Source organism: Puma concolor, chromosome B1 (genome assembly GCF_028749965.1).
Source record: "Puma concolor isolate L17-30 chromosome B1, mPumCon1.1.hap2, whole genome shotgun sequence".
Taxonomy (NCBI): Eukaryota; Metazoa; Chordata; class Mammalia; order Carnivora; family Felidae; genus Puma; species Puma concolor.
The window spans coordinates 16030441-16053604 of record NC_141670.1 but is presented as its reverse complement, the minus strand read 5'-3'; the positions used below and the strand labels follow the sequence as shown (position 1 = coordinate 16053604).

At 50.0% G+C, this 23164-nt stretch overlaps 1 protein-coding gene and 3 long non-coding RNA genes across 6 annotated transcripts in view; 1 reads left to right on the top strand and 3 right to left on the bottom strand.

Moving 5' to 3' along the window:
* Window positions 1-10794, top strand: part of LOC147581484 (uncharacterized) — a 55454-nt gene extending 44660 nt beyond the window's left edge. For both annotated transcript variants that reach the window (XR_015249958.1, XR_015249957.1), the window contains exon 3: window positions 10402-10794. This is a non-coding gene — a long non-coding RNA (uncharacterized LOC147581484). The remainder of the gene's footprint in view (window positions 1-10401) is intronic.
* The window catches only part of LOC147581482 (uncharacterized), a 131356-nt gene continuing 115171 nt past the window's right edge, over window positions 6980-23164 (bottom strand). For both annotated transcript variants that reach the window (XR_015249954.1, XR_015249956.1), the window contains exon 5: window positions 6980-7067. This is a non-coding gene — a long non-coding RNA (uncharacterized LOC147581482). The remainder of the gene's footprint in view (window positions 7068-23164) is intronic.
* LOC147581483 (uncharacterized) lies at window positions 10240-16441 on the bottom strand. The gene is made up of 2 exons (XR_015249961.1): window positions 16311-16441; window positions 10240-11533 (listed from the first exon to the last, which is right to left on the bottom strand). It is a non-coding gene; the product is annotated as an uncharacterized LOC147581483 (long non-coding RNA).
* HELT (helt bHLH transcription factor) lies at window positions 17068-19069 on the bottom strand. The gene is made up of 4 exons (XM_025933139.2): window positions 19043-19069; window positions 18513-18617; window positions 18150-18246; window positions 17068-17734 (listed from the first exon to the last, which is right to left on the bottom strand). The coding sequence occupies exons 1-4, from the start codon at window positions 19067-19069 to the stop codon at window positions 17235-17237; spliced, it is 729 nt and encodes a 242-aa protein (XP_025788924.1). The 3' UTR covers window positions 17068-17234.

The following is a 23164-nucleotide window of genomic DNA, read 5'->3' as shown; positions in this document are numbered from 1 at the left end:
GCAGAAAAATGCTTTTTAACTTTCTCCTAAAAGTTCACAAAGTCACAAAGAAATGGAAGGCTCTTTTAGCATTTTTTCCAGGCTCTCTCTTAAGCTAGGAAGCAGGTCTGTACCACTTTTGAAAAACTGCCGATGAAGAACTGTATAGGGAAGTCACATCACATTTGCAATGGACAGATTAAACCTGAGAGATGTGTTTTTAGTCATTTCATTTTTGATCTGTAAAGGTTTGGGGGGGAAATGGTTTTCAAATAAGCCACTGACAATAGTTTCTGCTGTGTTTAATTTTTTTCCCCAACATTTCTTGAAACTTAAGGTTTTCTTTAAATGTATGCACCTTAATTTAGTGTGCCTTTTCAAACAAAAGATAATTAAATAGCACACAGAAATCACATTTATTAATATTTTTCATATAAATAAGTTAATAGGGTACCATAGTGTATCACAAGTTATAAAACACCAGAAAATATGTGTGCCTCAGACTACAAATATACATATCGGAACACCTGCCAGTGTTCCATAGGATGGTGAGTGAAATAGGTTTCTGCCTTTGTGTAATATATAGTCTATAGCAGGAGGCATTCATAGAATAAAAATTCAGATAAAAACATAATTAAAACTTGTGAGAGGCTCCCGGGTGGCTCAGTCTGTTAAGCGTCCGACTCTTGATTTCAGCTCAGGTTATGAGCTCGCAGTTCATGAGCTCGAACCCCTGCATCAGGCTCTGTGCTGACGGTGCAGAGCCTGCTTGGGATTCTCTCCTTCTCCCCCCCCCCCCGCCCCCCCCCGCTCCTCCCCTGCTCACGTGCTCTCTCTCTCTCTCTCTCTCTCTCAAAATATATTAAAACAATTAAAAAAAAACCTCTTGAGTGATTTGTGGGATATGACACCCAAAGCAAGGCAACAAAAGGAAACATAGATAATTTGGACTTTATCAAAATTTAAAACTTTTGTGCCTGAAAGGACACTGTCTGTAACAGAGTGAGACAACAGCCCAAAGAATGGGAGAAAATATTTGCAAATCACATATCTGATGAAAGGTTAATATCCAGAATATATAAATAACTCCCACAACTCAACAACAAAAAGCCAACCCAATTAAAAAAATCGGCAAAGAACCTGAATAGACCTTGCTCCAAAGATACGCAAGTGGACAATAAACATACGAAAAGATGCTCAACTTTTATCATTTGAGAAATGCACAACGCGATACCAGCTCACACCCTTTAGGACGGCTGCTGTCAAACCAGAGAATAACAAGTGTGGGTGAGGATGGGGAGAAATTGGAAACTTTGTGTGTCGCTTGTGGGCATATAACGTGGTGCGGTCGTTGCGGAAAACAGTTATGTGGTTCCTTATAAAATTAAGAACAGAATTACCATATGACCTAGCCGTTCCCCTTCTGGGCATATACCCAGGAGAGCTGAAAGAAGGCTTGGACAGATGTTTGTACCCCCATGTTCGTAGCAGCATTATTTACAGTAGCCAAAAGGTGGGGGCCACCCAGGTGTCCATCAACAGATGGATGGATAAACAAAATGTGATGTATACATATAATGGAATATTATTCAGCCTTAAAGAAGAAGGGCATTCTGACACATGCTAGAATGCAGATGAACCTCGAGACATTATTGGTTAAGTGCAATAAGCCAGACACCAAAGGACAAACGTCGACTGGTTCCACTTACATGAGACGCCTATAGGAGTCACATTCACACAGAGAGTAGAAGGGCGGGTGCCGGGGAGCAGGAGGAGGGAGGAATGGGGAGTTATTAGAGGGGACGGAGTTTCAGGAAGCGAAGACGAAAAGGTTCTGCAGATGGCTGGTTGGGGACAGTTGCCCAACAGTGTGAATGTACTAAATGCTATGGAACCATACACTTGAAAACAGTGAAACTGGTTAATTTTAGGTTGTATATGTGTTGACCACATTTTAAAATAATTATGATGAGTAGTTTGAAAGAGAGAAAAGCAACAGGTTTCCCCTAGTGGGTTTTTTAGTGGATAAGTGAGCGGCAACTGACAGGGAAAGCGAGAGAGTGAGGGAGAGTGAGTGTGCGAGGGCCCCAGGCCGAGGAGGACAGCCACTTAGAGGATCCGAGGGAAGACCCGGCAGGCAGGCAGCAGAGGGAGACCCGTGGGGAGAACAGGGATGATGAGGTGGGAGGGGTGGACAGGAGTCTGGAACCCACCTCTGGGCTGCGGTGGGGAGTTTGGAGTTCACTGCAGCAGCGAGAGGTGATTGAAGTCACTGGTGGGGAAGGAAAGGAAAACACGATCTAAACTCCACGTAAACCGGCCGCTCAGACTGCCGTGCGGAGAATGGGTTTGGAGGAGCTAAAAGTGTAGCCTGGATGTCCAGTTAGGCCACGCAGTGTTGTTGATGAGAAATAGTGGCTTGGACTGCAGAGTGTCACAGGCCGTGTGGACAAGTGGAAAAATGTAAGCCTTTGGCGAAGGACTGTGTGGAGAGGCGAGAGAGGAAAGTGCCGAGGCCGACTCTCGAGTTAAATGCTGTGTCATTGGCATGTGAGGCCGGGATGGCATGTGACTCAATCTGATCTGAAAAATAGGATCTGTTTATTCTACCTCTGGAGAAATCCACTGCTGAGGTAGTTTTAATTCTTCAAAAAACAGTGCTCCATAAACTTTGGTGATTAGCACGACCGTCATAAGCCATCCATTACCGTGATCAGACTTCATTTCTGACCAGCTGGCTTGTAGGATATGCTGATGACAGTGGTCGGGTAACTATCCTGTTGTTTTGAATGCCTCTGGGACAAAAGTGCATTCGGAAGATAAAAAGTGACGTAAAGGTATGTTTCAGAATTTTCAGTGAGGTCCCTGGAACAGTTTCAAACTTACATTTTTTTTTTTAACATCTATTAGTTTTTGAGAGAGAGGCAGAGCATGAGCAGGGAGGGGCAGAAAGAGGCAGTCACAGAATCCGAAGCAGGCTCCAGGTTCCGAGCTGTCAGCACAGAGCCCAACGCGGGCCTCGAACCCATGAACTGTGAGATCATGACCTGAGCCGAAGTCGGACACTCAACGGACTGAGCCACCTGGAATAGTTTAAAACATTAAAGTCAGGGGCACCTGGGTGGCTCACATCGGGCTCTGTGCTGAGAGCTCAGAGCCTGGAGCCTGCTCTGGATTCTGGGACTCCCTCTCTCTCTGCCCCTCCCGTGCTCAAGCTCTGTCTTGCTCTCTCTCAAAAATAAATAAGCGCTAAAAAAATAAAATAAAACTTTAAAGTCATTTCCCCCCCTTCAGTATGATTGAAAGACATATTTGGGAAACAAGTGTGGAAAAGACAAGTATGTTGGAGTGGAAGAGGAGAGAATGTGTCCATTCCGTGAAGCTTCGTGGGTGTCCTGTCAGTGAATACAGTCAGCAGGCCAGGCCAGCCTCCGCCCAAAGCAGTGAGAGACTAGTGGCTTCCCTCTGCGTCAGAGATGCTGATCAGGGCAGCGAACTCTTCGGGCCAAAAGGGGGATGTGCACGGACACGGTGAGCATCTTCCCGACGGACAGACGGACAGCCGAGAGCAGAGCAGACAGGCAGAGCTGGGAACAAGTCTGAGGGAGCCCAAGGTGAAATGCAGGATTTACTAATAGTTCATTCCGGTTTAACAAAAATGGAGTGCTTCGTTTTGTCAAAGGAATCCAACCTGAGTCTGATCTAGCCTCTGGATCCAGCTGCAGGCTAGGAAACGCAAGAGGAAAGTGTTGAGCGGGGCACGAATTGACCACCAGCAAAATCCAGGCTCTGCAAAACCCTCCAGGGCCAAATGGCGTGGTCCTCCCAACACATAAATTGTAAGGAAATGAACTGGGATGGAGGGGAGAGTCTACAGACTAAAGAAGATTTAGAAGATATATCAAATCTTGTTTAGACGAGCAAGACAAAAACGAAACTATATTACTGTCCAGGGATGCGCGTTTGGGTGATAAAGCTATTTTTAAATATCCAAGCAAGTGGTTGCTGTGGAAGTCAGGACAGTGGCTACGTGGTTGGGGATCAAGGGCTCGGGACTGGGCTGAGGCGACACGGAGATGGCCGGGTTCTGTTTCTTGACCTGCGGGGTAGTTGAGAGTGTCCGCCTTAAAATACATCAAACCAATAGTTGTTTCATGTGGTTTCCTGCGTCTTTAACTTCACAATGAAAGATTTTAAAAGGTGTTTAGTTCTTATGAAGCATTTTGTTATCGTTAGTCTCTTCCCTAACATTGGCAATGCCGTCACCGGCATGGCAGTCAATCCGGCCGCGTTTCCCTCCGGCTTTATTCTTGTGCGCAGGGAATTCACACTCCCCGAACCACTGTCATTCGTGCCCGGCATTGCCTGCACAGGGATCTGTTTCAGTGGCCGCTTACGGTTAGACCTTTGGGTTGCTTCCACTGCTGTAGCTAATGCTTGTCACGTGTTGTGCCAGTTTGGAAATTGGGGTTAGTTTAATAAAGATGATATTGTTTTTAATTTGATAGTATGTTTTAATAGGAACAGTAGGAGACTTCGTGTGGTGTTGCATTCTTGCTCTATTCTGCTTAACAAGAAATGAGCTTAATCTTAGGGCGTAAGCTATGGGCTTCCATTGGTCGTTTAAAGACCTTTCTTGAGCCCCTAGGCTGTGCTATAACCTCTGCTACATTCTGGTGCTAAAGAGAGGAATATAATCTATTGCCCTTTCATTCATTCATTCATTCATTCATTCATTCATTCATTCTAGTGCCCTTTTTATCTTCTTTTGATGTTTGTTTATTTGTGAGAGAGATAGAGTAGGGGGAGGGCAGAGAGAGAGAGAGAGAAAGAATCCCAAGCAGGCTCTACACTGTCAGCACAGAGCCCGACGTGGGGTTCAAACTCATGAACTGTGAGATTATGACCTGAGCTGAAATTAAGAGTTGGACACTAAACCGACTGAGCCACCCGTGTGTCCCTAATCTAGTGCCCTTTTAAAAGGCTCAGAAAGGGGCGCCTGGGTGGCGCAGTCGGTTAAGTGTCCGGCTTCAGCCAGGTCACGATCTCGCGGTCCGTGAGTTCGAGCCCCGCGTCAGGCTCTGGGCTGATGGCTCGGAGCCTGGAGCCTGTTTCCGATTCTGTGTCTCCCTCTCTCTCTGCCCCTCCCCCGTTCATGCTCTGTCTCTCTCTGTCCCAAAAATAAATAAAAACGTTGAAAAAAAAAAAAAAGGCTCAGAAACAGGGGGGCCTGGGTGGCTCTTGGTTTCGGCTCAGGTCATGATCTCATGGGTTTGTGGGTTCAAACCCCACATTGGGCTCTGTGCTGGCAGTGCAGAGCCTGCTTGGGATTCTCTCTCTCTCCCTCCCTCTGTCCCTCCCCTACTCATGCTGTCTCTGTCTCTCTCAAAATAAATAAAAAGGCTCAGAAACAATCAGCTGTCAAAAATAATGCAGAATCCTAAAACTTGAGTAAACTGATATTGGGTTTCAACTCTGTAGAGAGAAATCTCGTGTAAATGCTACGAACACGGGGCCCCCATCTCCATTCTTGCGCTGAAGACTCAGTCCACACAGAAATCGGAGTGATCTTTGTATTTAAAAAATTCTTTTTATTGAAGTATAGTTGACACGATGTTACATTAGTTTCAGGTATACGACATAGTGATTCATCAACTCTTTATGTTATGCTGTGCTCACCACGGCATACCTACCATCTGTCACCATACAAGGCTACTACAGTTCGGCCGACTGTATTGCCTGTGCTGTAGCTCTCGTCCCGTCTGTGTTCCAGAACTGGAAGCCTGTGCCTTCACCCGTTGCCCTTCCCCTCCCCCCTGCTCTGGCAACCACCAGGCTATAGAGTGATCTTTTCAAAAGGCATATCTGGTCAAATCTTAAAGCAATTCACTAGTCATCTGGGCAACCATGAATTCCTTAAAAGTTCCTCTTTCATGCTTCTGAGCCTTCATACAAGATGTCTTTTCTACCTGAAACCCTCTTCCTTTACTTCCCCAGCTCACTTCCTATTCTTCCTTCAGGCCTCAGCTGAAATGCCCCTTTCTCTGTCCCATTTGGACCAGTTGGGAGCCTCTGCTGGGGACACTGCCCCCACCAGCACCCCACATGTTCCTTTTTAGCATTTATCACACTTTAGTTGTTTGCCTGATTTCTTCTATTAGGCTATATAGGCTTAATGATGGCTATCGGGCCATCGCTTGCCTTACTCCCCATTTCCTCAATCCCTGGCGTAGGCACCTAACGGGTATTGTGAAATGAACGACTGACTGGGGCTTTGGCAGGTGGAGTGAGTAACACACAGAAGGGCCTAATGAGAGGGGGAGGTAGGGAGGCGGGGCTTCAGGGGAAGCCATCCAGAAGAGCAGGTGAAGCCATCTCAAAGGGGAGGCTGCAGTTCAGCAGGGAAAGAGGGGAGCTTGGGAGGTTGGGGGTGGTGGTGGAACCACTTTATAGAAGAAAGGGGCAAGGGCGTTTGCAAAGGCAGGAGAGGGCTTGGCAAGTTCAGGGAGCTCCAAGCAGTTTGGAAGCCAGAATGGTAACGGGTAGAACAGGCAAGCTGTTTAGACCCAGTGGCCCTTACTGCTTAGAAAGACGTGATTTACCAGAAGGATGTTGTCCAGAGACAGCATCACACATCCCATTATAGGGGCAGCCCACAGGATGCGGTTTCTGATTCCTGTCTCAGGTGCAGTATTTATGGGATGATCTCAGGAAGAAGTTTCAAGAACTTGGTCCCTCTCTCACCAGATTTATCAGCAAGGCAGATGTTAAGGTGATTTTGGCTGGCCCTGTGCAAACCATCTGAATGATTATGAGTGCAAAATGCTGGGAAGGACATGTGATACTACAGGAGACGGAAGATGAGTCTGATCTAGAGAGAACGAAGTACTAGGTATATGTTTATATCTACTCATAAAAGAGTGTATCCTTAAAAAAATTCTTTTTAATGTTTGCTTTTTTATTTTTGAGAGAGAGAGAGAGAGAGACTAAGCACGAGCAGGGGAGGGGCAGAGAGATAGGGAGACACAGAATCTGAAGCCGGCTCCAGGCTCTGAGCTGTCAGCACAGAGCCCAATGCAGGGCTCGAACTCATGAACCATGAGACCACGACCTGAGCCTAAGTTGGACGCTTAACCAACTGAGCCACCCAGGCACCCCAAGAATGTACCATTTTTTTAAATAGAATTGGGGGTGCCTGGCTGACTCACAGGAGCATATGACTCTTGATCTCGGGGTCGTGAGTTCGAGCCCTACATTGGGTGTGTAGATTACTTAAGTAAATGAATAAACTTAAAAAAAATTTTTTTAAGATAAAGAGAATTGTAAAATGACTTAGTTTATGTGTATGCACGGACTATCTTTTAAAGGATACATAAATAACTGGTAACAGTGACTGCTTCCCAGGAGAAGCACTGGATGGCTGGGGGCAGAGGTCGGAAGGAGACTGACTTTTCACTGTTTACCCTTTTGTACTTTTAATGTTTTATGTCATAGAAGCATACTGGCTATTTAACACTTATTTTAAAATTAGTGTGTGCATAGTAAGTTTTTAAGGAAATGGATAAAAAATGTTAGTGCTTATAACTGGATGGTGGGATTATAGGTGTTTTTGTGTCCTCTTTTATACTTTTGGATGTGTTTATAGCCTTTTGCAATGAGCATATGTTGCTTTTGTAATTAGTTTTTTTAAAGTTTATTTGTTTATTTTGAGAGGGGGGTAGGGACAGATAGAGAAGGAGAGAGAACCCCAAGCAGGCTCTGCAGTGTCAGTGCAGAGCCCCAGGTAGGGCTCGAACTCACGAACTGTGAGATCATGACTTGAACGGAAATCAAGAGCCAGATGCTTAAGTGACTGAGCCACTCAGGCGCCTCTGTAATTCGTCTTTTAACGGGAGGTTATTTTTTTCAACCTGGATTTTAGAGACTTTAGGACATCCAACTGCCTGGTTTTGAGGCCCCAGAGAACCACAACTGGACACAAGAAGAGTATTCTTGAACTTAGATCCAAACCAGACTGTTCTAAGAAAGTGTGAAAATGTTCCTGATTGTAGCAGCTGTTGCACGGAAGAAAGAGCTCTGGGCTGGGGAGCAAACATATGATGGTTCAAATCCCAGCTCGGCCACAAAAGAGACTTTGTGTGACTTAGGACAGACTCTCTGAGTTAGCCTTCATCTGAAACTTGAGGGTGACGTGACCTCCCACAGAGGTTACCGTGGAGATGAAGTAGAGCGCCCAGCACTGTTCCAGGCAGGGAAACTTGCAGGGACCTCAAGAAGTGCCTTTGGGGGATTGGGCCATCTCTTAATTTTCCTCAGCTCAGCTAAGGCCTCCCCAGTGGGCGTGTTTGCAGCTTTAAGACAAATCCCCTTGCCCTACTCTGTCCCCTAGCTGCTCTGAACTCCATTTAGAACCTTCTGTGTCTGATACCTAGCAAGTCCTAAAATAAAAACCTCTTCCTTTCTTCCATTCTAGATGTCTTCTCTGATGCAGAGAGGAAAACACTAAGACTGGCTCAAGAGAAAAGAGACAATGAATTGACATGATGAAGTTCTTGTTTTTGTTTTCTCGAAAATTCAATGTCACGCACACACGCAGTCGGTTAAGCGTCCGACTCTTGATTTCGGCTCAGGTCATGATTTTGTGGGATTGAGCCCCACTGTGGGCTCCACACTGACAGCATGCAGCATGCTTGGGTTTCTCTCTCTCTTCTCTATCTCTGCCCCTCCCCACCCTTCAAAAATAAACATTTTTTAGAAATTCAGTATTTTTAATAGTTTATCAATTTCAAAGGAAATTGTTGTAGTCTGTATAACAATCTCATGCATATTTCAGCCATAATAGCTAAGTTACTGGATACAGACCAGTGTCCAGGCATTGCTCTATTAACAATTCCCCCATTTCCTCTGTGGGGTAGGTACCGTCGTTCCATTTAACTAGGGAACTGAAGCACAGAGCTGTTAAATGATTTGTTCAAGGTTATACAGCTAGAAAATGGCGGAGCCAGGGGGCACCTGGGTGGCTCAGTCATTTGAGCGTCTGACTCTTGATTTCAGCTCAGGTCATCATCTCAGGGTCACGGGATTGAACGAGCCCAGCATCAGGCTCTGTGCTCAGCATGGTGGTTGCTTAAGATTCTTTTTCTCCCTCTCTTTGCCCCTCTCCCCCTCTCGTGCTCTCGCTCTCTCTCTCTCTCTCTCTCTTAAAAAGAAAAGAAAAAGAAAAAAAAAAAACAAAAAACAAGCATTTTAGCTCCAGAGCCCAAGTTCTTAATCACTGTGCCTTACTGAAAATATTGAATGCCTCAAACAATGATGCTAATTGGTTGATTTTAAAAGTCCAGGGAAAACATATAGACCAGAACACAATTTTCATGTAATTTTTTCAGTGTTTCATACCTAGAGCTTCTGAAACCATGTCAGAGAGGGGTCTGTATGAGTGGGCGCAATGTTGCTGCAATCATGCTTTCCCACACCTGACGAGAATCCAGATCAATATTTTGTCAGAGAAGAGTAGGCAGGTCTGAGAGCGCTGCCCGGTCGCCTAGGGGAAAAGGTACCCGAAACTTTTCTTTGCCTCTGAAATGTGGCGTTTGCCATAACCCACCCGGCGTGAAAGAGAGCTCTGTAGTCCTAAGCAATGAAAGAAGTCCGTGTGCCTGATGTTGAGTGTGGGACAGTGTCAGGCAATGAGGCCCGGGAAGTATGCAGGGCCCACGGTAGGAGGACCTGACAGGGGCTTGGACTTTATCCTAAGAGCACTGGGAAGGCACTGAACAATTCTAAACGCGGGCATTTTGGATTTGTGTTTTAGAAAGAAATCACTCTGGCTGCCATGTTGACAGTGAATTAGAGGAAGCAGACATGGAAGCTGGGAGAATTGGTGGGAAGAACTGAAGGGGGACATTGGCAGGCTGGTCTCTGGCTGTGGCAGTGGAGATAGCAATGAACGGATTCAAGAGGTAGCAGGTAAAACCAAGCTGATGTGATGACGGTGTGGATGTGGAGCTGAGAAGGGAGAGAGGCCGGCCGAGGCATAGCGGTGACTCAGCGGGAGACAGACTGTGAGTCTACCTGGAGGCCGGGGAGAGCTGAAAGTGAAACTGGAGCACTTTCCCTTCTGCTGCCTAGGATGCCTTTGCCTAGATTAAGGAAGGCAGAAGAGACCTTCAGGATAACTGGATCCTACCCTGTAAGAGAAAAAGTTGGTGATCGGGGCAGGACGGCGTGGGTAGAGGAAGAAAGGGAGAAGGGAAGGGAGAAAACATTTAAGTCTTGATATATTTATATATTCTAGGGCGAAAGAGTTGATTCGTCCAGTGGCCTTCTCTCCTGTAGCTCCAGGGTGACTGGAAGACCCTCCAGAGGGCTTTTGCAGAAGCTGGAAGCTGGATGTTGGTAGTAGTGTCTCCCTTTCCCTCCCAGAACTCGGATCAGTACCGACGCTCTCCAGCTTCCTCCTTAATGAAGATGAGGTTCACCGTGTCCCGTCAAAGTATGACCAGATGTTAGATGAGAAAACAGACGACGGATCTTTCCTGGAAGAAGTTTGCAAACCACAGCACACACCTTGTGTCCAGAGACCCCCATCAGGTACAACATAAATTCGTCCTATATTCTCTTTCTCCACATCACTTTGTTATTACTCACAGGACTGTCCTCGCAGGAGGTCCTTCCACGCTTGTTGGGAATCACCGTTTCCAAGCATCCATCACCCTCCAAAGCATATTCAGCTTTCCTGCCATCTGTCTGTGTAATTCGTAATTGAAGAGATTCGAAAATGTGGTCTCACTGATAAATACATGTAATTTTCATCCCAAGAAAGCAGATAACACAATCCTACTTTCAGTGGCTTTCAAATTGTTAAAATTTGTCTTTCGACTTTTAGTTGCCTTCTAAGAAATGTTTCGCTCCATTTTATCCCTCCAAGATGAACGATCCAGCAATGATATGCGGCCTCCCTTCAGCAAGTAGGTCTGGGCCGTCATCAGCCAGGGCCCAGGGGCAGAACAGGTATGATTCAGTTCTGAGTTGACAAAACCCATGTTGCTCTCGCCCTTTTGGCTGAGCCGTAATGCAATTCGGATGAGGTTCAATTGTGTTCGTGTCTGCCTCTCTCCTGGATGTCAGAGGAGGAAGCCTTTATGAGATCAGCGACCCTTCACGCTTTCACAGACGTATGTCTGGCTTGTGGCTTCCAGCCGGAATATGCGTTTGCAAATGAGCCTCCCTCCAATTTGACCTTTTCCAGAACAACTCCTCTAAGTGCCCAGAGTAGCCTCCCCCAGATTCTCCCCCAAGTTTTGCTGAGGCTGGGTGGGTTGCAGTCATAGCTCTTCTCCCCATGGCTACCCACCGGCCGTTTTTCCTCTAGCAATTTTTCTTTCTTCACGAAGTACACCTGACGTCGTATTTGGAAAGAACAACGGGGCTAGGTCATAGTTTTATATTCTGACACAAATAGAAGCTAGAGATCACGTTTATGTGAAAAATGAAGCCCTGGTGTTATTGAGTAGAAACTCCACTATTTTATTGTGGAACATCTCGACTGATGGATCTGTAAGGAAACAGTGATAGAAGGGGCTGACTTTCGTTTTGTGAAACATTGCAAAAGGTCCCTTAGAAATATTGTATTGAAAGGGTTTTATTGGGCGCCTTGGTGGCTCAGTAGGTTTCGTGTCCGACTTCGGCTCGGGTCATGATCTCACGGTTTGTGGGTTCGAGCCTCGTGTCAGGCTCTGTGCTGACACCCTGGAGTCTGGAGCCTGCTTTAGCTTCTCTGTCTCCCCCCCTCTCTCTCTCAAAAGTAAGTAAACATTAAAAAAATTAAAAATAAAAAAAATAAGTGTTTTATCATATTTATAAAGTTTTAACTAATAATTTTTATGGACTCTTGCTTTTAAACTGCACATAATAAGGGAGGCCATTTGGGAATAGAGAAAATTAAAAAGTGCTCAGGTTCCCAGTTCTCTTGTGGTCCTTTCCTCTCTAGCTCAACCCAGAGTTCCTGTGCTGTTTGCCACCCCATCTCCTATGGCTTCGGTGACTTTCCTGTTGGGCATAATGCCACCTACTGCCTCTCTTCTGCTTTGCTCTAGCTGTCCCCACTGTACACAGGGTTTGTCAAAGACTATACGGGACAGACTGGCAGACCTTCATAACGGTTGCTCCTTATCTTCCAAGCCAACCAGAAAGAGCTGGCTCCCTCGAATTCTAACCTTGCCCTTCTCTTCAGCGGTGGCTCTTTCCTCTGGCCCCAGTTTGCCCCCACCATGTGCACACTTGTGTACCCAAGCAGATATCCTGTGCATACGTGCACCGCTTGATGCACGCAGGCATCTGTGTGTACTGCCTTCCTGGGTGCACACACACAGGCCCCCAGGTTCTGGGGTTTTGGAGTATCTGATAAACTAGTCATTTTTTTTTTCTCCACGCTGTGCTCAGAATCATTTGAGATGTAGATACAGGTGTCAGATGGAGATAAAAATGTCTATTTTGCTACCGATTAGAGGATGTGCCTTCTGTGGGTAGAGAAGGTGGATAGGGGGCTTGCAACCCTTGACCTTAAAAGTAAACTTATCCAGGAAAAGTGCGAATCTGCCAGCCAGCTTAGTAGGGACGCTTGCTTGCTTCCTGTGGAAAGGTTGGCAGGAGGGAGAGGGCTTCAGGAGCAGGGCTGGGCCCGCCTCCTGAGCACGACCATCCGTATAGCTGCAGAGCAGGAAGGGAGCACCAGCAGTGTTGAAGGGATCACTCCTGCGATACCCCTCCTCGCTGGGGGCCCCACACAGGCCCATTCGTACGCCAGGCCACTGACACATGGAGAAGCACGTAGCAGAAGCCAAGCAATCCGAAAAGTGGGGAGAATCAGGACTGAAGGGCCAGCGAGAAAGGGAGTGAGAACTTGAGACAGGGTCACTCTAGAGCCTTTATCCACATCAGGGGGTGAGTCTGGGGCCAGAAGCGGAGCAGATGGGTGATGGAGAGGACAGGTGAAAGGCTTTCATGGGAAAAAGGGAGGAAATGCTGAGGAAAAAAAAAAAAAAGGAAAGTGTGCTTAAAGAATACTGAATTTGTTTATTTGTTTCCCCCACATTCCAAAAAGAATTTGCAAGGGCCAAGAGTTGTATGTTAACGGGCGTCGATGTGTAATTGGAAGGAGCACGTGGGAAGGTGGGTACAAGAGAGGTTGCAGAAGAACATCAGGTCAGCCTTCTGTATGTGGAGGAGTGTGAGATGGCATTTCAAGGTTATCAGGGGGGCTCTGCTACCAGCCATGACCTGGAGAGGGGCTCCCGGCCCCCAAATTGACCATGGGCTGGAATTAGGGCTCCCTAGCCCCACTTGCCCTAAATGGGGAATTTTGCCTTGTTCCAGAGCAAGCCTTGGGACTTAATTTTGGGGGGTGGGGGGTTCAGATGCTTTTTTAGTGATTGCCTTGACATTTTGCTTTTCACTTTGAAGAGGATCTGACTCTTTGGGAGAAAGGAGGGAATAGTAGATCATTATTATTATTATAGCTAGCGTTTATTGAGCATTCACTATGGGCCAGACACTGTCTAGAGTGCTTTGAAGGTACCAATTCACTTCCTCGTCGTAGCAACCCACATGAAATTATGCGCTTTGAATCTATTTTATAGATCATGAAACAGACACAGAGAGGCTTAGCAATTTGCCTGAGGGCACACAGCTAGTGAGCAGCACAGCTGGAATGCAAATCCAGGTGGTTTGGCTCCAGAAGCCAAAAGAGGTGGCAGAAAAGAGGGCAGAGTCTGGCTCAGCCCCATCTTGGCTCTTTCTCATGCGAAAGGAGCAGAACCCTCCTAAGACTAGTCCCGAAATCAAATTCAAATCCTGGATTTGGGGTCTGCATTTAGCTGGGCCCTCAGAGAGAGTTAACTGCCTTAACCAAACAGGCCAAGGGGCGTCTCTTTCTGCCAGAGCACCAGGTAGAATTTCTAGGCAAAGGCGGAGCCATTGCCGTGTCTGACAACTCTCAGAATGTGTGCAGAGTACTTCGCCTCTGCTGCAGTGAGTGGGCGGGGGCCTGGGGGCCGGAAACAAGCGGTCCAGCCAAGATAGAGAATTCCAAGAGGCTCAGCACTGTCAGGGGGTTCGTTTCGTCATTCCACAAAAATGTTTACTGAGCACCTACTGAATGCCCCCGTCGCCTCCTTTTTCTTGGTGCGTTACTGTATGCAGACACCCGTTACCAGGTTCCTCGCAATTCCAAGCCTTCCTTGCCTGGTAGCTCGCAGCCCAGACCGGAGGGCCCCCACTGACACATGGACTGTGTTCAATAACGCTTGGAAGCACAAGTGAGCTCTGTATTACCACCCTTTCGGCAGGGGCGGCTGGAGCGCCTGGGAGCCCCTAGTTCTAGCCCTACAGAGCCACGGGGACCGACCCAAAGCGCCAGCCATCAGCTTTGTTCCTCAAGCCTCTGGAGAAAACCTTTGATTTCATGGGGATGATTATTTTTATTCTTGCCCACTCAAGGATGAAGCCCAAGAAACAAGAGGTTGCCCTTTTCAGAGGTATCACAATGGGTCACCTCCAGCCAAACCCACTGTTTTTTGTTTTTTGTTATTTCTGGGTTTGGTTGAGCCTCTCTTGGAAACCATTACTATACAACTTACTTAAAAGAAAGAGTGGAAGGATTGGGCATAAGAGACTCAGACAGAGGCGGGGGAGGTGGGGGGCTTGGGACAGGGAGGCTGGGAGTACTGTGTTGTCAGAGAAAGTGCAGGACAGGACACATTAAAGTCACAATCTGATCTGAATCAATTCCATTTTGTAGTGACATTTTTTTTCAATCTTTTGCAAAGTCTGACTATTCCAAGTTTGACTTTTGGCCAAGCCTGGAGAATTGGAACTTTGGATGAAGGTTTCAGAAAAAGACACAACACACACACACACACACACACACACACACACACACACACACACACACAGAAAGGGGGAGGAAGAGAATGGGGAGGGAGACTTTTATCCTAAAGTCATTGTAAATCCAAAGCAGGGTTTTATCCTCCACAGTTAAATGAGAAGGAAAAAAAAAATCAAGAATACCAACATTTGAGGTACAAAGACTGTCATGGGCCAGTGGAAGTTTGCAAAATTATATGTAAATGACCAAAGTTTTTACTGTGGTGGCCCTGTGCATTCCCAAAGCTAATCCCAAAGAGAAAATCTACTTAGTAAAAGAAAGTTTTGTCTAATTTGGTTAACAGTTGAGAAGTGACAAAAATGCTGAATATATTAATAATTTATATTTCCAGGGTAACACTATATCTTTAATGCTTCACTGCCAAAGGGAATTCAGATTGGCTTAATGCTCAGAGAAAAAAAGCCTGAAAGGCCGTCTTCATATTCTGTATCCAGCGCTGATGAAAATGGGTGTAAGACATGTGTTCCGATAATAGGCACCGTGCATTCTCTCATTTCTGCATAATTTGTTTTTATCCCATACTGTGCAATGTATATTTGTTATCCGGAAGGCTTCCCGGCCTGACGCTTGCTTTCATGTTCTAACTATATCAGTTCATGAGGCAGGAGGTATTTGTTGGGGTCTCACATCTTAGATAAGTACTGTAGTGACATGTAGTGTAAGGGCTAGAACTCCTTACTTGCAAGACCTTTTCTAAGGTTTACAGAATCCCCCTGCCCCTTGCATGCACGTTTAAGGTTCACTTAATAGGCAACGCAACGAACTGGGTTTTATCTTTGTTTTCTGCGCCGTCTCTGTACAATCAAGTGTGATGGTTTACAAATTCCAGGTCACCTCATTCCACGACCTCAGTCAACAGCCTAGGTCAGAGCTCCCTGAAACCCTGTCCGTAGAAACGGAGTAAGTTAATTTATTGTTCTCCAGCTGATCTGGGAGAAGACAAATCATTGTAGTTCAGTTAAATGGCCTCTGGAAACAGGAAAACCTGTTTTCGAATTATTTATGTAAAGGGCGTCAAAGCTAGGGAACAAAAAAGGAAATAGGGGAACAAAAGAAAAAAAATCAACGAAGGGGGAAAATGTAAAGCCCCACAAACACAACTTTAGCCAGTTGGATCCCTTGTTCATTTTACCTGTTTCCATAAAACAACAGAAGTCTCAGTTTGCCGTTTGGGTCTTAGAAAAACAAAATTTTTGTTTGCTGCTTTAAATGGATCGCTGTGTTGTGGGTAAGGCGCAGATCCAACTGGCATTGAAAACCCCAGTCTCCTAAAGATCACTAACCAAGTCTCCCCTGGACCCTGAAAACTTGCCTCGCTACGTTCTGGGTTGAGCAGAAGGTTAAAATCCACCTTCCCTCCCCCGGGGAGAGGGAAGCCTTTTCTCACCGGGCCTGAGAGCCTGGGCGGAGAGTCCTGCGCCTCGACCCCTCGCCGGTGGAGGGCGGAGCCGCAGAGGGAACACTCCCCTGGGGAGCGCGTCTCCGTACCCGCGGGTCGCCGGCTCCTCACGCGGCCGCCTAGCGTCTCCGAAGCTGAGCCGATCTGTGCGCAAAAGGCAAGGCCAGCCTCCCCGAGCCCTCCCGCGCGCGGAGAAGTTGTCATCCTAAAATAACAGACTTCGTCGGACGTTGTTTCTGAGCCAGAACTCAGAAGTTACTTCCTCGCTCCGTGTCTTACGGAGACGTGTGAAGGCTGTAAACCCAGTCACGCGTCCCGCGGGCCCGAGCTGCGCGGCTCTCGGGTCCCGCCGGCGCGTGGTGCGCGCGCGACCCCCGGCCTCGTCTCGGGGTAGGAAGGGCGCCCAGGTCCGAGCTGGCGACAGTCCGCCGGGGCCGGCTTGGGGGCGGGTCCTTGATTTGCATTTTCTGAGAGCCGGGGCCCCAGTTTTTCGCGTGCGCCCTTCCCTTGAGGCAAATGCCCAAGACGCGCTCCAGTCGGGTGAGGGGAGGGAGCCCCGAATTCCCGCCTCGAAGCGACGCTCCGTTTAGGCTTCCCCCCCTCCCCCTCGGGCCTCGCAGCGCCTCCCGCCCCCAAGTACTGATGACCGTCACCTGGGCCCTCTCAGGCGCTCGCCCTCGGGCACCTCCGAGGGTGGTTGTGGAGGAGCAGAAGGTAACAAAGAAATCCATCTCTTGGGTCTTTATCAGAAAACGTTTATTGCCAGGGGGAGATCCTTCAGGAGACTAATTTGCTCTTGACCTTCCCCCACCCAGCTTTTTTGTTGGCACACTATTTACATCTGTACAACGTACGGTGTTTTTCCTACGTCGCGCCGGGCGCGCGCGGAGAACCCTGGCGGGCGAGGCGGCGTCAGAGCACCGGGGGGTGCTGGGGCGGGTGCAGGTTGAGGGCGTTGGGGTGGGCGTGGCCGATCAGGTTGAGGTAGTGCCGGTCCAGCCCCTGCACGGGCGTCAGGAAGGGGCTGTGCTGCTGCGCGGGGCTCGGGAGCGCCACCGGCGCTCCGGGCAGGTAGGGCAGCGCCGGGCTGCGGGCCGCGCCGTGCGGCCAGGGAAAGGGCCCGGGGGCGGCGCCCTGCGGGAAAACGGAGGCCTCCCCGGGGCTGTGGCCCGTGAGCTCGGCCCCCGCTGGGTGCAGCTGATAGGAGAAATCCGGCTCCGGGAGCGAACCCAGCGGCTGGAAGGCGGGCTCGGCGCCCAAGCGGGCCTTGGACTGCAGGAAGGCGAGGATGCGCGCGTACTTGGTGTCCTTGGTCTCCATCCTTTCCACGGTGGTGAGATAATGCACCAGGTTCTTCATGCACTCGTGGTAGCCGTAGTGGAAGTAGTTGGCGAACTCTGCTAGCAGTTCTGCTGGAGCGGCGAGCAAACCCGCAGGAAGGAAAAAAACAAACCATGAGCAGCCCCTTCCCCACCGGGAGCCCGAGGCACCCTCCCGTCACGTTTTCTGGCCCGAGATCCCATTTGAGGCCTGTCCTCCCTTACCCCCAGTCTGGAGACCGGAACAGCGAAAGCAAAAGAACTCCTTTTCCTTAAGAGCCTGACCCCACCCTTCCCCACCTGAGAGGAGGGGACGGAACCAGCATCCCCAGAAACCTGTCCTCCTGTCCCCTTGCTTACGTAGAACCTCAGCCCGCCCCCAACCCCCTCGGGCCGCATCCAGAGTGGAGACCTCTCACGAGGACCCTTTGACCCCCACTCCCGGCCCCAAGTGCCAGTGTGGCGAACGCTCCCCGCCCAGGTTCCCCTTTGTCCAACCCGCGCCCACCTTTTTCCCTTCCCCGGGGAAAATCAGCGGAGTGCAGGGCCCTCAGGTACTGAACGGTCATCTCGAGGATCTCCGCCTTCTCCAGCTTACCGGAACTCTGCAAAAGGAGGAAGAGCTCCTCGCAGCGACCCAGCGGGCGCAAGCCAACGCGGGCAGGCTGGGTGCACGGCTTTATCCCGGGCAGCGAGCAGGCGCTGGGGCGGGTCCGCGCGAGGGCCGCCTGGGGCTCGCCCAGCGCTCGACCCCCGGGGAGAAGAGGCCGCTGCAAAGGCCTCTCCGTCTCCAGACTCCCTGCATCCCTGCCGAGCGTGGCAGCGGAGGATCCCCAGCGCCTGGCTCTGTTAGCTCGGCCTCTGACGTTACCTGCTTCGCCAGGGCCATGGGTACCGTCTTGCCCAGCTCGTTCAAGCAGCGGTTTATCCGGTCCCTCCTCCGCTTTTCTATCACTTTGTGGGAAACAGGGGTTCTCTGCGAACAGAGGTTTGTACATTTAGGATAGTGTTGCCCAGGGAGTCGTCAAAGGCATGGCTGCAGCTGCGTGTCAACCGTCTTCCCAGCCCCCAACGCGGCCCAGGGACTCGCCCCGGACGGGGGTCAGAGGAGCCCTGCCCTCTCACGCCCGCACCAGTGCGCTCCTTTTCCGGCCGCCCGCCCGCCCGGCTTGGGCCACGCCGTCCAGCTGAGCGCCAGGGCACTGGGGAGGTGGCCACCGGCCTCCCGGGTTGAGGAAGCTCCTCTCTCTGTCCTCGTTCCCCGCCCAAACCACTCAAGCTTCCTCCTCACGAGAGTCCCGTGTGCCACGTCCCTGCCGTCGGTCCAGCCAGGTGGCGGCTCCAGGAGTCAGACGCCCCCACCAGTGGGGCGCAAGGGCTGTCTGGGCTCAGCCGACTCACTTTGCGTTCCTTAAGCTTGTCTGACATCCTGGTCAGGACGCGCCCTCGGGAGAGGCGGTGGCGCGAGTCACCCGTCCACTTTCCGCCTCGTGTGCCTCCTCGAGTGTCCCAGGTAGACTGCAGCCTCCCAACTCCGAGGGGCTGCCTTATAAAGCGGTCATCTAGGGCTCCAAGTGCATTCACGAGTTGAATTATTCCATAGGATTAGGGGAGCTGCGTTTGGGGGGATGTATGCATTCAAGATCAGTTTTAAAGAAGTTAAGAAAAAAAAAATTAGCAGCCGAGGGGGGCGAGCTGGGGGCAGATCAGCTTTGTTAATCCACGTGGCCCTTCAAAGGACACGTGATCGGCGGGGGAATAACATTTGCATGGCAACAGCCCCGGCGGGAAAAGGAGGCGGTAAACTGGGGCCGGCGGGCGAGCGAGCGCCTGCAGCAGGCGCAGAGCGCAGGGGCGCAGCGGCCGCGGGCACCGGGGGGCGAGGACCCTCACAAAAACAGTGTCGCCTCCTTTAGTCCCACCGCTGAGTCTCACACGATTGCCTGTTTACAAATCCCAGCAAGCCCGCAGTCCCAGCGCCGAGTGCGTTTTAAAGCCTGTCCAGAGTCATTAAAGTAATTAAGTAAGCCTTTAATAGGCTGTTCCGCCGGGTTCAAGGGAGAGCTCTTGGAGACGGAGGCGCCCCGTTTGTTCCCAGGCTTTTCTCACACGACTTGGTGACACGTCCATCTCCCCCCTTTTTGTTTACACCGCTTTATTTGTCCGGACATCCCGGCAGGTGTGGGGCTGCGGCTGGCACACGAGGCTCCCGCCTCGCCTCGCCCCTCCCGCCGGTCTCTGGCACGCGACGCTCCCCCCGACTCCCTGACCACGTCGCTTGCTTTCTTTTCTCCCCCCCTCGGGCTCTCTCTTCGCGGGGGGAAAGAGGCTCAATTTGTAGCCTATTATCCTATACGAAAATGTCCATTGAAATGTATGAATAGTTTCATTGGGCTAAATTTTAATAATGCCAGAGGGTGGGGGGAGGAGAGACAGGCAGGCGTGTGTGTGTGTGCGTGTGTGTGTGTGTGTGTGTGTGTGAGGGGGGGGTGGTGGGAGGATTGGGGGGCAACACGGAGAAGAGTGGGCCGAGAAGAAAAGGGGGAATGCAGCTGGCCCAGGCGAGCATTATGCGACGTCACCTGCGAGAGGGGGCGCCTACAGACCCCTATTCATTTGCCTAATTTTGGTCAATTTAACAAACTTCAGGAGAAATTATTGTGGCTTTGTCAGGGAGGGTGAAGCCTTCTGATCGAATTAACAGCATGTTTTGATCCGGTAAATGTCATTAGAAAGGGAGAAACAATCGCGCTTAGAGGGCTCTGAGTAATGCGCCCAAGTGGAGACGCCAAAGCGCACGGCTCACAAAGGGAGCAAGTAGCTGCCACAGGGAACTTTTGTACCCGCCCATCGCCCAAGTTTTGACACAAAAAGGCATTATTTCATACTTGAATACGTTTAATCCAACGATTGTCTATTTTCTGCAAACATATTTTCACAGCATTGTTAACTTTTTATGTCCCCCTTTCGCGGGCGCCTTTTCTTAACGTTTGGGGGCGGGAGAGCGCAGACACTTTGGGCATCAATATTTGTCACTGAAAAGGGCTCCGTGAAGTTAGGGAAGTTGATCTCTTTTTTATGGTTTTAGAGAGCGAATATATCGGGGGGAGGAGGAGGGAGGGAAGGCACCAACAGAAACGAGGGAGGAAATTTGCTGGACGGGCCCGAGGGGAAGGAGGGGGGCGGCGGCGGCTGGGAACTCCCACCGCCTCCCGCGCCTCTGCGGGCAGCCTGGCCGGCGGCCGGGGGCCTCCTCCCCCACCCACCGGGCTCGCTCGCAGTTGGCTGCCTCGGACCCGCACTCTGGGGTCTCCAGGCGTGCGGGGTATGGGTGGCGTGTGAGCTTTCTCGCAGATGGAAACTATAAAAATGGCTTTTGTTTTACGACCTGCTCTAGGGCCACCGAGCTCTCACCTTTTTCTGATCTGTTCCATCTGAGAATAACCAAGCCCTCTCCTTAGATATCCTTCCCTCCTTTTCTGCTCCGCACCTCGCCTAAATTCTCTTCGCTCTGCCGGACCGTGGCAGGGCCCGAGCTCTCCCTGGGGTGTCGTTGGTCCTCGGCAGAGGTGGCTAAGGGGAGCCCCGCTCGCCGGTGGGACCTGGGGAGCTCCTAGGGCGCAGAGGCGGGCCCGGGGTGCTGGGCCTTGGGGAAGAGAGCGGCCCACCCGCCGCGGCCTGGGAGCTGTGGGGCCCGGTCGGCACCACGCACCCCTGGGGTCTCCCTCTCCGTCTCGCTCTCAGTCTCCTTGGGACGGTTCTTTTCTGCTTCACGCCAGATTGGACACGACCCGCACCCTCCCGCGCAGGTTCCTCTGCCAGCCGCCGGTGCCCTCTCAGGGGTTGTCGATTTCAGTATATTCACTCGCACACAAAGGGATTAAACACGAACCCTTATCATCCAAATTAACTAACGTGAATGGGTAAAAGGGAACGCGCACACTTCTCACACCACCCACCCCCCCCTTTTAAGCCAGCGGACTAGGAGTTGATCCTCTTACTGCTGGTGTTAACCGCCAGCTGCAGGCACCTTCCACGGGCCAAATTTCATTCTGTGCGAACTGTTTAATTTCTCGTGGTTGCTCGCGGAGCTGGGCCCCAGGGCGGTAAGTACCCGCGTGTGGCTTGGGGATTGGAGGGGGGGAGGCAAGTGAAGGTGGGTAGGTAGGTGGGTGGAGGTGGGGGGCAGGCGCGCGCATCCCTCACCAAGTCCCCCAGCGGCTGCAGCCCTTTCTGGGAGACCGGAAACGCCGCTCCAGGTTCAAGGTGAGGCTACGACTGTTTTCTCTCCGGGCCTGAAGGCTCCAATGGCACTGCCAGAAAGTGGGGCGCCAGGACCCTCAAGGCCATCGTTCCTCAACCTCCTCTCCAGGATGGCCATGGTGTTCCCTGATCTTGACCGAGTTTCCACTAAGCAGGGTCGTGAGGCCCTGTGGGTGCCAGAGCCTACAGTCCCTCACATCCCAGCACCACCCCCACCAGCTGGGCCAGACATTGGGCTGGGCCTCAGCGTCCTCTTCTGTGAAATGGACGTAATCAACGTATCTACTAGGTCACAGTGTGGCCACTGAAATAAGTAAATATAGGCGAGGCATCTCCAATCAGGCTGAAGTGCTGGATTAATGGCTTCATTTGACCCAGAAGTCTCTTCTGCAGTGACTCTCGGGTAGTAAGTAGTGTTTTGTGGGGTTGGTGCTGTTGTGTGATATTTTAATTTGTTTCATATTTTTTCTCATCTCTGAGAAAGCCTCACTTTCCTGAAAAGGCCACAGAACTTTCTCCTGCAGTATGTTCACTTGACCTGAACTGGGCAAATGATTGGGGCATTGGATGACCCCCCCCCCCCCCGCAGGTGACATCACCTGGTGCCTGCTGGCCACCTGGGTCCTCTCTGTGCTTGGGAGACGGAAAAAGGCTCTAAGTGCAGACACGTCTTAACATCGTAGTCGCTTTGAGTGATTCAGACTTGAGCATTGAAGCAAAACGAGGAAGACTACTTAGGAATTAGACAATGCTAATTAAATGTTAGTCTGCACATAGACTCCTGGTGTCTAAAGGCCATTGTTGGAGAATACCCCAATCACAGGCAGAATGCTTATTACTGTTGCTAATATTGTTATTTTTACTATTACTTTTTTTTTTTTTTTTTTTTTTTGCTTCATAGAGCTGACCTGTAGCTTCTAAACACCAAAAGATGGATTCTTTTGTGTTTCTTTCGAATTCTCGAAGTCAAGGATTTATGGATTTGGGAATGGGGAAGGGGAAATGAATAGAAAGGGGGGAAAATGTAGTGGGTATTTGGTAATTTCAGCCAAATTGCTCTAAGACAAAGTGTTCTGGGTGATTCCGAATCTCTCCCTCCAAGGCTCCCCTCCAGTACAGGTTTTTCCAGTTGTATTAATGGGACTGGGGATTTAATCAAGTGAGAAAATGTGGGTCTCGTCAGAGAGTAGAGAAAACACAGCTATGGCTGACCCACCTGTGCTTCTCAGGTGTCCGCAAACAAGGCATGAAGGGAACCGA